The sequence below is a fragment of the Arachis hypogaea genome, chromosome 16 (assembly GCF_003086295.3).
Source record: "Arachis hypogaea cultivar Tifrunner chromosome 16, arahy.Tifrunner.gnm2.J5K5, whole genome shotgun sequence".
NCBI classification, from domain to species: domain Eukaryota; kingdom Viridiplantae; phylum Streptophyta; class Magnoliopsida; order Fabales; family Fabaceae; genus Arachis; species Arachis hypogaea.
The window spans coordinates 17341445-17353772 of record NC_092051.1 but is presented as its reverse complement, the minus strand read 5'-3'; the positions used below and the strand labels follow the sequence as shown (position 1 = coordinate 17353772).

Sequence of the window (12328 nt, the reverse complement as noted above, 5' to 3'; positions counted from 1 at the left end):
ATCCCCATTCTCTACGCCTTCTATAACCTTCATCTTTAGAGGGCGCGTAGAGCGCGATAAAAAAAAGAGAGCGTGTGGAGCTTAATAAGAGTGCAGATGGAACTGCTAAAACAGAATACAGACATGACTACTGCAGACGGAACTACCGGAAGAAAGCGTAGATGAACTGCTGGAAGAAGGCGCAGACAGGCCATAGTGACTATTCCATGAATGATAGTTGTTTCTTGTTAGAACAGGGGTAACCAAGACTGATGTTGGATTTTTTTTATTTTTTATTTTTACTTGGATGGATGTAATAGAGATTGGTTGGATCCTGAGCTAAATTAGAAGATTGATTATTCATTGTGGGAGGAGGTTAGAAAAGAAGCAGGGTGATTTCTCATCTAAAAGATGATAGCTGATGTATCCTCTTCAAAGAGGATACCAAGGCTCTGATACTATGATAAAATTATGAAAGAATAAGAAAAAAAAAGATGAAGAACTTTTATTGATTATTGATTGATTGAATTGAATTGAATTATGAAGGTAAAACTAAATATATATAGAGCATTGCCTACGAAAGATAAAAGTAAAGATAAGATAAGAAGATAACATAAAGATAAGATAAGATAAAATAATAAAGACTAAAATTGAAACTGAATTTATGTATTATGTTTGACTGAATTTATGAATCACGAGACTTCTTTATTATTGTCATGACTAAATTAAAATAATAATTTAATAGAAAGTATTTAACAAGGAAGGATCCTTCAATAGTAGATCTCACAGCGATCTTATATAACACAACTACAATAAAAAAAAGGGTCATCCTATGGTGCTGAAAACAAGTTTTTTCTGCTGGTGCTGAAATTGAGTGGCATGGTGAAGGAGGGACGCGTGGTACTGCTGCCTCTAAAGTACCGACAATTTCTGCGCTAAGGTTGATAGTGATGTGTGATGAAAATTGGGATTAAAGGATAATAATCTCCTGTTAATGATATTAGTTATGTTATTGGGCCTATTTTTGAAGACCCAGTTTATATTTGATCCAATTGTTTTTGTTATGGTAATGGGACAAAAATGATGTAAACGCTGCCGTTTTTCACTCACAACACCTGCATTCTCTGATGTTACTCAATTGTGCAAGCCCTAGGTTCTCATCGATCTCTTCTCCGTGTCTCACACAAACAGTTCAGGGAGGAGGGCTGCATCTCAAGTCTCAATGTCATCGAGCTCGATCTGAAGCCATTGCCTGGTGCCCCCGCCGTCGCTGTTCCTCCCGACAGCCACCGCGTCATGGTCGCTCACTTCGCCTTCATCGCGTAGCAGTCGTCACAGCATTCGAAGCATTCGTTGCGCAACCCACGAAGCCTCCATTGCGTAGCAGGCTCGCAACCTTCGAAGCCACCTTCTGTGGAAGTCAGTCACCATCGGAAGTTCGTGGAGGCAGCTTGGAGATTTGAGCAGCCCCTTCCATCGCGAACTCATTCGTGGAAATTGCAGCCACCGCCACCAGTGCTTGCTGTCGCGCTTTGTGTTCCCGTCGGCGCCAGCCCTGATCGAGCCTTCCACTGCAGCCGCTGGCTCTATCGCTGCCAGGTCTGCATTCTTCCCTGTCTTCCACTAATCGTAAGTATAAATGTAATTTGTTGTAATAATAATTGTTGAAGCATGAGTAATTGTTAGTGTTAAACGTTGCCATTGGTTGTTTGAAGCTGATTGCGTGAAGCATTGGCGTAGTTCTTATAGTTTACTGTTGGAACCTTGATAGTTGATTAGTTGTTGGGAGCTAATAGTTGTTGTTGAGGCACTTAGTAGTTGTTGGATTGTATTTTAATTGGATTTTGCTTAAGAGTCATGCTTAGCATTCTTAGTTCGAAACACTTTTAGGCTCGCGTGTGAAACACTTTTAGTTAAATTGATGTATAATGGTTGATGATTCAGGTGCAAATGAACAACCATTTTCATTCTGATTTACTAGTTTTTATTAACATTTCAATCAATGTTGAATTTATTTGTTTTGATTCATTTACTTTTCCAATTCAGTGTTGAATTCATTTAGAGCTTTGACTTTCTATCAGATGGTTCGCAAGTACTTTTGATTCCCTTCTTAACTTGGACATTGATATCCAAAGCAGTTGTAGCCTTGCCTAATTCTAATATACCTTTATATCCATCTTCGATTTCCTGTTTCAAAAATCTGTTCACACTTAATATCTATTGTTATTTAGTTTTATAATAAGGGCCTTCCAACTATTTGAAGACTGTCTTCACAATTTATGATTTAAACTTTAAGGTGTTTGCTTTACAAGATTTTGGCATTTGCACTCATGGTTGGCCTTTTCCGTGTCCTTTCGGAGCATCCGAATTTAATTACTTGCTGGTTTTTTAGTCTTCATTTCTAAGAGGTTCAAATTTTACACTCTTTTAACCAATTAAAAAATAAATAAAACTCCTTTTCTCGAAATTAAAAAAGTGAAAAAAAATTTTCAATTTCCCAAAGATTTTACCCTCTCTTTCAGTAAGTCTTACATTTTTCCCATGCTCTCCCTAAATACAATGTTGTGGAAAATTTCTCCCAAAAAATTATCATTTTTCCTTTTGGACCGAGAAATAAAATTAAAATTTGGTGGATAATAATAATAATAACAACTTGTTGCTTAATGGCAGAGGAAACAAAGAGGGATAAAAGGAAGCTAGAAGCAACGACACGTGCTGGGAGCTGGTGGTTTTCTGTATAGCCAAAGATATGGGGGCAGTCCAAGGTTGATGGTTCCGGCGAGAATGTGAGAAGCTGCAAGGGAGGTCGCACCCTAGGAAGCATATTAGGCAGTAATCGGTAAGTATATAGGACAGAAAACGATAGTTTGGTATGCATCTTTAAATTATTTTAATTTTCTGGGGTAACATGGTGATATTTACTCTATTTTGGGGTGGTGAAAATTCACTAGAAGGTTAAAGGGTGAAGTTTGTTTCGAATTTGATACATGTATAAATGAAGTTGTTAGCAGAGCTGAATCAGAGCTTATGAAACAGTATATTCTGCTGGATCTATTGAGCTGTGTCGTTCATATTTGTGCAAGATAGTTTAAAAATAAATCATGGAAGTATAAAATTGTTAAACGTAGTTGTTTCTGCCGTTGTTTTTGATATAGTGATCGTGCTGATTTTAGTAATAATTACGAATGCATGACTTAGATGGTTTGTTGTTCGTTGCGGAATGTTGTATAGTAGGCAGTTAGTTTGGGTACATGAGTCTAGTTAGTAGGATTGAAATTACGGAAATTTAAATTCTGCAAAGCAGTTTTTATAGGAGTTGGAAACGGAGAATATATTGTGTTTGTTTTTCTGCTTTAATTTTTTTTAAATTTCTGTAATTTCTAGTCATTGGAAACTTCACTATTCCTCTCTCTCACAATGGAGAGGTCAAGCTTCCATCACTCTCTAGCATGTTCACCTAGCTTGTTTAATTTAATCTAATCATGTAATCATGTATAAATGTTAATGTAATCCCGTAAAAAAATTATGTTGCTACACATGTGAATGCATAGCGTGTGCATATTTTTATACATGCTTCTATGCTATCCTCTTAAGTAGTGGTGATAGTTTGTCACATACATATATGTACCTATGATTGCACGCATATATAGTACATGCTTATGAATTTTACAAGGGTTTTTGTTATTATAGTATTCTCATCTTAGTTTTCACGCATGTTGATCTATTTGGATGGAAGAGCATAGTGATTTTCAGGGTTGTGTTGATGTGTACAAGTTATAAGCGGAGGATGCGTTGAAATTGAAATTTTAGTTGAATTGAATAATGAAAATACCAGTATGTGTAAATTTGTATCCATCGACACAGACTTAGAAAAATTAAAAAAAAATAAGATTCATAGAATTAAAGTAAGCCTCAATTAATTAAGGAAGAACTTGATCTAAGTTTATGAGGAACTTGCTTCCAATATATTCTATTTTATGAGCCGCCTTAAGTTTAAATCATTTGAATTCTGTTTGTTTGTTTCCTTCTGTTTGTTTACTTTTTATCTAGTTAATAAATTCTGCAGAATATATTTTCGGTTTTGTTATTGCAACAGTAAAAAACTAGAGAACCATGTTAGTTGGTGCAGTTAGTGTGTTTTATTTGATGTTGTAAAAAACGATGTGTAGTTGATGTTAATGGATTTTGAGTATGTTGACTTTGGCATTTCAATTGAACAAATAAAGTTGATTTGTGCCAATGGTGTTGTTGTGCGGATGGAGCCTAAAGTAGATGATGGAGTTAACCAAGGTGGTGGAATTCAAGAGGATCGTAGCGGCGGAACACAGTACGAAACAAACGAGACACCGATTGGAGACGGTAGAAGTGATAGTTGTGATGAATGGGTAGAGGGAGAAGCCACTGAATATCGAGACGTGCTAATGCTGACTGAAGCCGATATGATTAGGAAGGTGTTCTACACGGACGAAGCCGCGTATGAGTTTTACAAGAGATACGGCAAATGCCACGGGTTCGGTATTCGCAAGGGTGATTCGGGAAAGGATGATAATGGCAAGGTGATTAGGAGGAGGTTTTTTTGCAACAAAGCAGGGCTGAGGCAGCGCAAACATTACGAGAGGCTTGACAGGAAGAAGGACCATAGATCGGAGATGCGCACAAACTGTGACGCAAAGCTTTCAATCTTATGGGATGATGTCAGCGAAATTTGGAGGGTTAGAAAAGTTATACTAGATCACAACCATGATTTAACTCCTATGAGGATGGTTCATATGATCAACAGCTTTAGAGACATGGATTGTTCAGCTAAGGCACAGATTAATGGCATGCAGGGACATGGTATTTCCACGTCGAAGATCCTAGGTTATATGGCAGGGCAAGCCGGGGGGTATTCTCTGCTGGGTTTCACAAAAAAGGATGCCTATAACTACATCGAGAAGACCAAGCGGGAGAAGATTGTTGATGGAGACGCTAGCGCCGCAATAATTTATTTAGAGGGAAAAGCAGTGTCGGATCCGATGTGCATGGCTAGGTACAATTTGACGGACAACAATATGTTAGCGAACTTGTTTTGGGCTGATGGTGGGAGCCGGGTTGATTACCAACACTTTGGTGATGTGCTTTCCTTTGATTCGACTTACAAGAAAAACAAATACAGGAGACCTTTGGTTATCTTTTCTGGCTCGAACAATCATAAGAAAACAAGCATATTTGGGTTTGGTTTAGTGTTGGATGAAAGCATTGGGTCATACACGTGGTTGCTTGAAAATTTCTTGGAGGTAATGTGCAACAAAAAGCCATCGGTGATTGTGACAGACGGTTGTGACTCAATGAGGGCAGCAATCAGGGAAGTGTTTCCGGAGGCCACACATAGGCTGTGTGCTTGGCATGTGGAGAAGAACGTGACTTCGAATGTGAAGGATGAAGGCTTAAGACAACTTTTCACTAGGTGGCTGTACTCAAATATGAAGATAGAAGAGTTTGAGGCAGAGTGGGACGCAGCTGTGGTTGAATACCGACTTCACGATAGTTACTGGGATAAGGAAACCTATGATAAGTGGAAAATGTGGGCAAATGCGTACCTGAAAGACAAATTCTACGCCGGGTTCCGCACTACTTCTCAATGTGAAGGGATTAATGCGAATATCAAAAAGTTTCTTAATTCAAGGCACAGTCTTCTTGAGTTGGTGCAGAATGTTGAGTTGATGGTACGAGAGTATCGGAATAACGAGTTAGAAGCCCACTTCAAGTCCATTAATGGCAAGCCAGTGATCACGACTTGCTTGGACCCGCTCGAGCGGTTTGCTGCCGATGTTTACACACGAGAGTTATTCTTGGACGTGAGGAGGGAAATTGTAGGTGTCGGTGCGGTTAACTTCGTCGCAAAGGTTCGCCGATCCACGACTATGGTGTACACAGTTGAAGACTATGGCATTCCGGGTAGGCCATTAACGTTACTCTATGATAGGGTTGTGAATAGGCTACAATGTCCTTGCCAATTTTGGTTGCGAAGCGGTTACCCGTGTCGACACATGTTTTTCGTTTTGAAGCATGAGCATACGAGGGAAATTCCATCAAGGTTGGTGCTGACTAGGTGGCGTAAGGACGCTAAATCATTGGAGAACTATGGTGAAGGAAGAGCTAATGAGTGCAGTGAACGGGGGTTTCTATTACGTCAGGGTGCACTGCACTCAACATCGCAGTGGTTTTCATTCGTAGCTGCACGTAGCCCGGGTTTGTTTAACACAGCGATGAGTGGCATACGAGCTTTATGCAAACAAATCGAGGCTGCATGCGATCAGAAGGGTCCGTCGGCAAAGGGAAGAGATACTCCCACTGTGAAGGATCCCGTGGTGGTAAAGACCAAAGGGGCTCTCCGGATTAAGAAAATGAGTGGTAGGAAGAGGCGTTGTAGCATGTGTCGGAAAGCAGGACACGCGAAGCGACACTGCACCGGCAAGCGGGGATTGAATGTGGAGGCAGACCCACAGGAGGATGGGAAGACAGCAGACTTGGGATCGGAAGGTTCCTCACCAACAGAAAATGCAAAGGTTTCTTTATCACAGTTACTAGGAATCCTAAGTAGTATATGTTAGTGCTAATAGGGTTTAGGGTGTTCCTTTTACGTTTTTCCGTGGATGTTATAACAACCGTGTTAGGTGACGTTTGAATATCACGTAATGTAACGGTTAGCAAGGGGCATCCTTGAAGTATTTGTGTCAAAATTTATTTTATAATTGTATATATTTGCTGAAGTCACTGCTGCCATGGTTTTAGGTTTATTTGGATTCACCAATGACATGTTTCTTTATGTTAGGGTCGATGTGACACATTGAAAGTGCTCTCACCTAAAGCGGGAGAAGCCTTTGCCGAGTCGGATGTGGAAGAATCTGGGTTCCGGCCAAAAGAGGGGGGTCAGAGTGGGCATATCCGTACCGAAGGTTGGGATTCTGTCCTCCCATTGTGCTATAACGACGACAACTGTGTGAAGATTGAAGAGGTATGATTGGCCACTTTGGAATAGTTAAATTTGTTTTGTTAGCTATGTGCAAGTAACTGACATGTACATGTCGCCAATGCAGCTGATGCATGACATAATCAGGGTTACCGAGAGGCTATCAAGTAATCGGAGACAAGTTTGAGACTAACCAAGCAATGAATGGATGGTTAGGTATCGGGCAACATGTAATGTTATGTTACATTTTGTTCAATTTGCTTGTATTAGACAACGAAGCTACGCCAGTTGGATTTAATCGTCCGTGGTTATATTTGGTATACAGTGGATGAATGATGATAACTTGTATCCTCCATGTGGAGTGACTATCTTGTTGGTACCTAAAAAGGCCTCGAACCCATCGGGAACAAGCCTTTATTTTCCCCTTCAAAATATTGCAGTGAATGACCTATTTCAGTTATGTGACACGGTACTTGATGCTGAAAATGTTCTCCGTCTCTTGAATTATTTGTATCTTATTTAGTTGCATTGGCCAAGTCTTCATGTGGTGCCAAATTTGTGTCTGTTCTCCTATATTCAGTGTCTACAATTTAAGTTTAATTTCCTTGTTCTATTCATTCTAATCCCATGAAAGTTGTTGCAGCAGACACAGAGAAAGAGAATGATAGCGCTGTTTGTTGTGCTGTGCAATGTTCATCTATAGGTTGAGATTTGTTAACTGGTTCGAAAATTCTTTTTAAGTTTTTACTATATAAAATTAGAGAACAAAAGAATTTACTTTGGAGGCAGGACTTAGAAAATCTTTTGACATGCATGTAATTTGTTTTCCCATACACCATACAAGTGATAACAGCATCTGAGAGGAGTAACTCGATCAGGAAAACTAGCCACGCAACGGCCCCGAAAAAAATTGGACGTGGGGAAAAGAATCTCCATAAGCGTTAATGTGCCACATGAAAAATAAGCTATTCAACATGGATTATTGCCATTCTAGTGAGCCCTAGTGATATAATGCATGAAAACAAGTGGAACATGTAGTTAATATAAGCATGATATTAGTGACTTTCAAGAAGCTACTTGACATACGTAATCCAACCAATATGCCAGAACAAGAGAAGATAATCAGGTTTTTGTATGTAATCAGAAAAAGTAATCCAACCAATATGCCAGAATAAGAGAAGATAATCATTTTGTATGTGCACTCTTGAGAAGCCTCCACGTTTTACTATTTTCCTTTTAGTAGAACCACAATAATCAAACACATAAACAACTAGAACATGGTTTTCATGGTTTAGTGCAGCTCAATATAGGAAAATAAACCAATAGAAGCAAACTCAGAAATTTAAGACAGTTTGGATGAGCAAATGGAAACGGACCAAGAAAATGCAAATAAATTTGGAAGAAGCTTAGTCAAGCAAGTTCCCGTCAAAAACGGGGAAAAACATTCAAAAGAAAATGTAGTAGAGAGGGTCAAAAGACATAATATTCTCAGCCTGAATACGATAATAAAGTTAGGCATGAATATTAACACAGGTGACAAGGTTAAGTGTTTGTAAATGAGTCTCCCTTGTTTGTTGCATTCATCATCATCTGTTTGAAGACTAAATACATGAATGTCCCCAAACAAAGAAAGAGGGAATCAAATTTCAGGGGTACAATTAACTCCTTCAGCCGCCATCCAAATCTGGGTAACACATACCGTTGTTGACCCCTAACAAGTGTTCCTAAGTAGTACTAATGTAAGGTAAACTATTACATGCAAGAAATTCCTAAAGGAGTTGAGTAAGGCGAAATGCGTCCGGTAGAGTAAGGCAACCCAAAAAGCAATCAAAAGAAGGTCAATGGCAGCTACAACTATATTCCAAAAAAAATTACCAATACCACCACAGGAGGTGACGGTGGCAACTACTCAAGCCCTCAGATTGAGGGGCTCAAGGGACCCGTAGGGGAGTTGGCCTTCTTCCCTTGTCTCTTTCCCTTCTTGTAAGATGCCCTGTTTGACCTATCCCAATACCCCCTTACCTTTTCTGCCACTTCCTCAGCAATAGGGTTGTGACTGCCCATGACAAGGTCTATGGCCAATGCCATGCGGGTGCTGTCGTTAACCTCCTAAAGCAATAATTACCGCATAAAATTAGGCAACGAAGGACAACAACAGGATCAATCAACAAGAACATACAACCCATGACATAACCCTTACCTCCAACTCATAGGATGCCCACAGATGGGTGAGGATCATCCATTGAGATACCCAAACTCCACAGTCCATCCTATTTCAGATATAGTAAATTTTGTCACCAAACTAGAGTTACTGTTGTTTTAAATCATGTTTCAGCATGAGAAAGTGGTATGCTATGTTAATCACTAAACTAAACCTGTCTGTACACGATGAATTCCAGAATCTGAAGTAAATAGATCAGTGCATCTATCAAATGACTACCACAAATTAAATTAGTTACTACTTAAATGGTTCAGGTCGTACATGAAGTGTTAAAACAAAATCTAAAAAATGAGCATTATTCTTGGTTATAAAACCAATTTAATGTACAAACTTTCATTACTAAATAATAATTTTCATAATGTAGATCTATACAATATATAATTGGCTGTTGCATTTTATTTGAATGCTAGAATTTTTAATTAAAATATAAAATATTTATTAAAAATTTGACTAATTTTATATTTATTAATATTAATTATTAAACAAACAAAACTTAGTAGTGCCTATTAATCCACTAATTAATATAAATTCTTTAGCAAACTGGATGGGGAAACAACATGCACCAGGCTGCTACCAAGTTGAGAATAATTTTGGGGTTGTTTATAGAATTTAATTCCTGTTTCACCCCCAAATGGATACGGCATAAAAACAGAATTCTAACTAAAATCATATCACCAAAATTCTATATAGTCGTGCCTTAACATGATTTGCAACTTACGAGTCCTCAGCTTGCTGGGAGATCAATGGCTCAAAGACCTTAAAGCTGGACACCTTCTTAGAGGTGATATTTTGCTTTTCGTAGCAACTCTTGTCATCAAGCATGTGCTCAATAAACCTATCCTACATGTGGTAATCTGTAACTGTTAATGTACCATAAATGAAGTCGAAAATGGTGCAGAAAGCACATAAGTTGCGGATATGACTCACCACGGCCAGCATTTGGTTGATCCTTCCTTCTCGTTCTGAGGTACGCTTAAGGGAGTCAAGGTACACCAGTTTCTCCTCCCACATGTCGACTATCATCAAGTACCAATGACAGCCACTATGAAGGGGAACATATATCTAGTATTTAAAAGTTAATGAAACAACGAGATGTACAGTCAAGGAACAACCTCGCAAGCGAATTCAGCAACACAGAAAAAATTTATTCGTCGAAAGGGGGTACCTTTAGGAGGTTGTCCGCCAGCCCCATATATTTGGCTTTTATGTAATCCAGCGTAGATTTGCAATGAAAAGTTGGGTTCAACGCAATTTGCTGTCACCAATAGGAACGAGGCATTGAGTACATGTTTTCCGTTAGGGATTAATGTTTCAGGAAATGAATGAGAACTTACCGAAAAGGTTGTCGGAAGCCACCATCGATGACGGTCCTTCCCCGCTGTTAACATCCCAACTACGAGGTTGATTACATCATCCACCACCTCTTCTCCGGGTCTCAGTGTCCACAATGCCTCTCTGTTGCCGACACAATGGTCGTTTTGGACAAGCAGCTCGCTACAAATGAGGGAAACATGTTAAGCATATAGTAGAATAGTTTCAGTTAAAAAGGATGAAAAGAGTTGAGCAACAAATTTTGCAACTGTTCATAGAGGTTGCTGGCTGCACCTTTGTTCTAAGTCTTGAGCAAACACATATGCAGCCACAGCAAGCTCATGGCAAAAAAATTGCATCCCCGGAGGGGGCCAGAAACAGATATTCATGCACTGCACGGCCAGTAAAAAAAATCATTCGTTCCTAGTTCATTCCAACTTTGTCATCGTAATATCAGTCTACGCAGTTAAGCATAGAATATCGCACACACGGAATATATCAAATTCTTTTTTTAGGGCTATCACACCCTACTCGGCACAACATAATCACATTCAAGCAACAACAAAGATAGTTGTTTATCATGAAAAGAAACACTTCGATGCAAATCGTTGTCGGTAAAATAGTAATAATGTTTTCATGACGAGGAGCAGTCAATGCTGGAAAGCTGTGCCGGTTTAAAAAAAAAATTTACATGGCATAATATTACTATAACAAGTTACTAGGGATGCTTGATACATATTACCGTGGGCATATCTTGTGACGTCATCTGCCAACCGGTGTGTGTGTAGAACGTGAAGGGAGATCCGAGTCCTCGCTGCCGTATGTTCCTCAACTCTCCAAATTTAGAGTCTTCTTCCTCATGGAACTCAAGCTTTCTCTGGAACATTGGCTAGAAAAATGCGTCAGGTACAAAACTAGGTCCACATACTAGAAAACCAAGGGCTTCTCAAAGGAATAGAGGAAATCGGAACTGAGAACATATAATGCTTACCTTCGGTGCACCAAGTTCACCCTCCTTCTTTACGTGTTTGGAAACACCTTTCCGACCAGCTTGACCAACCCCTAGCTTCTGGGCTCCGTACTGCACAGCAGCCTTTGAGTTCTTCATAGTTTTTGGCTCGGCACCGAAGCGGGTTCTCGAGTCTTTGTACTCGTAACCAACGAAAGCCACACTTGGTGCATGACCAGCTCCACCAGTTTGTTCAGCGGGACCTGGTCCAGAAATAACCACGTTACCTTTGCCGATGCTGTCTCCCTGTGTGATGCAATCCGTGAGAAACCCTATGACTCGATTGTGTTCGGCAAGAAGGTCTGTGATTTACTGGATCTGCTTCGTCTGGCCGCGTAGAATGGTCAGCATGGTCTCATCACGACGGACTAGATTCTGTACATCGAACAAGGACATGAGAACGAGGAATCCATCAAGACATGTTATCACACCAACAAAATGAGAGAAACCATGCAACACGGTATATTCTTAGCACATTCAGCTACTAAGTTCGGACTTACGGTTCTCGCTGTCATGAAATCCGCCTTGATGTGGTTGTCCACACCACTGACGGGCTCTTCTGTCGGCATCGAATGCTGCTGCGAATCATGCGATGGAGGGTGCAAACCTTGTTTGTCAGTGCTCTCCATGCTTTGCTTCCTCAATGGCAAATCTTTGCACTGTTGACACTGTTAGGCGGGAGTAGATAAAATTAACGTTCCCCATCACGCATGCCGGGGAAGCTTCCTATTTATAGAGCAACCCCATCTTAAGTAGCACACACGTGTGGGCACGTGACTAACTTAGTTACCGTAAACAATAATTTAATAATAATCTCAGCATTTGTAAGTTTTTAATTTCGTACATAGAAAAATGT

General features: G+C 39.7%; 1 protein-coding gene across 5 annotated transcripts; it reads left to right on the top strand.

The window, feature by feature from the left end:
• The first annotated feature begins 1090 nt into the window (after window positions 1-1090).
• LOC112758792 (protein FAR1-RELATED SEQUENCE 5) lies at window positions 1091-7417 on the top strand. 5 transcript variants are annotated; one of them, XM_025807549.3, is made up of 5 exons: window positions 1091-1578; window positions 2650-2818; window positions 4206-6527; window positions 6794-6976; window positions 7059-7417. In XM_025807549.3, the coding sequence occupies exons 3-5, from the start codon at window positions 4236-4238 to the stop codon at window positions 7116-7118; spliced, it is 2535 nt and encodes an 844-aa protein (XP_025663334.1). In that variant the 5' UTR covers window positions 1091-1578; window positions 2650-2818; window positions 4206-4235; the 3' UTR covers window positions 7119-7417. The 5 variants fall into 5 exon arrangements, 4 of the variants coding, with proteins under 4 accessions (XP_025663334.1, XP_025663336.1, XP_025663335.1 ...); XM_025807551.3 differs by having other exon boundaries at window positions 1091-1608; window positions 4252-6527; XM_025807550.3 differs by having other exon boundaries at window positions 1091-1608; window positions 4242-6527.
• Window positions 7418-12328: the final 4911 nt, after the last annotated feature.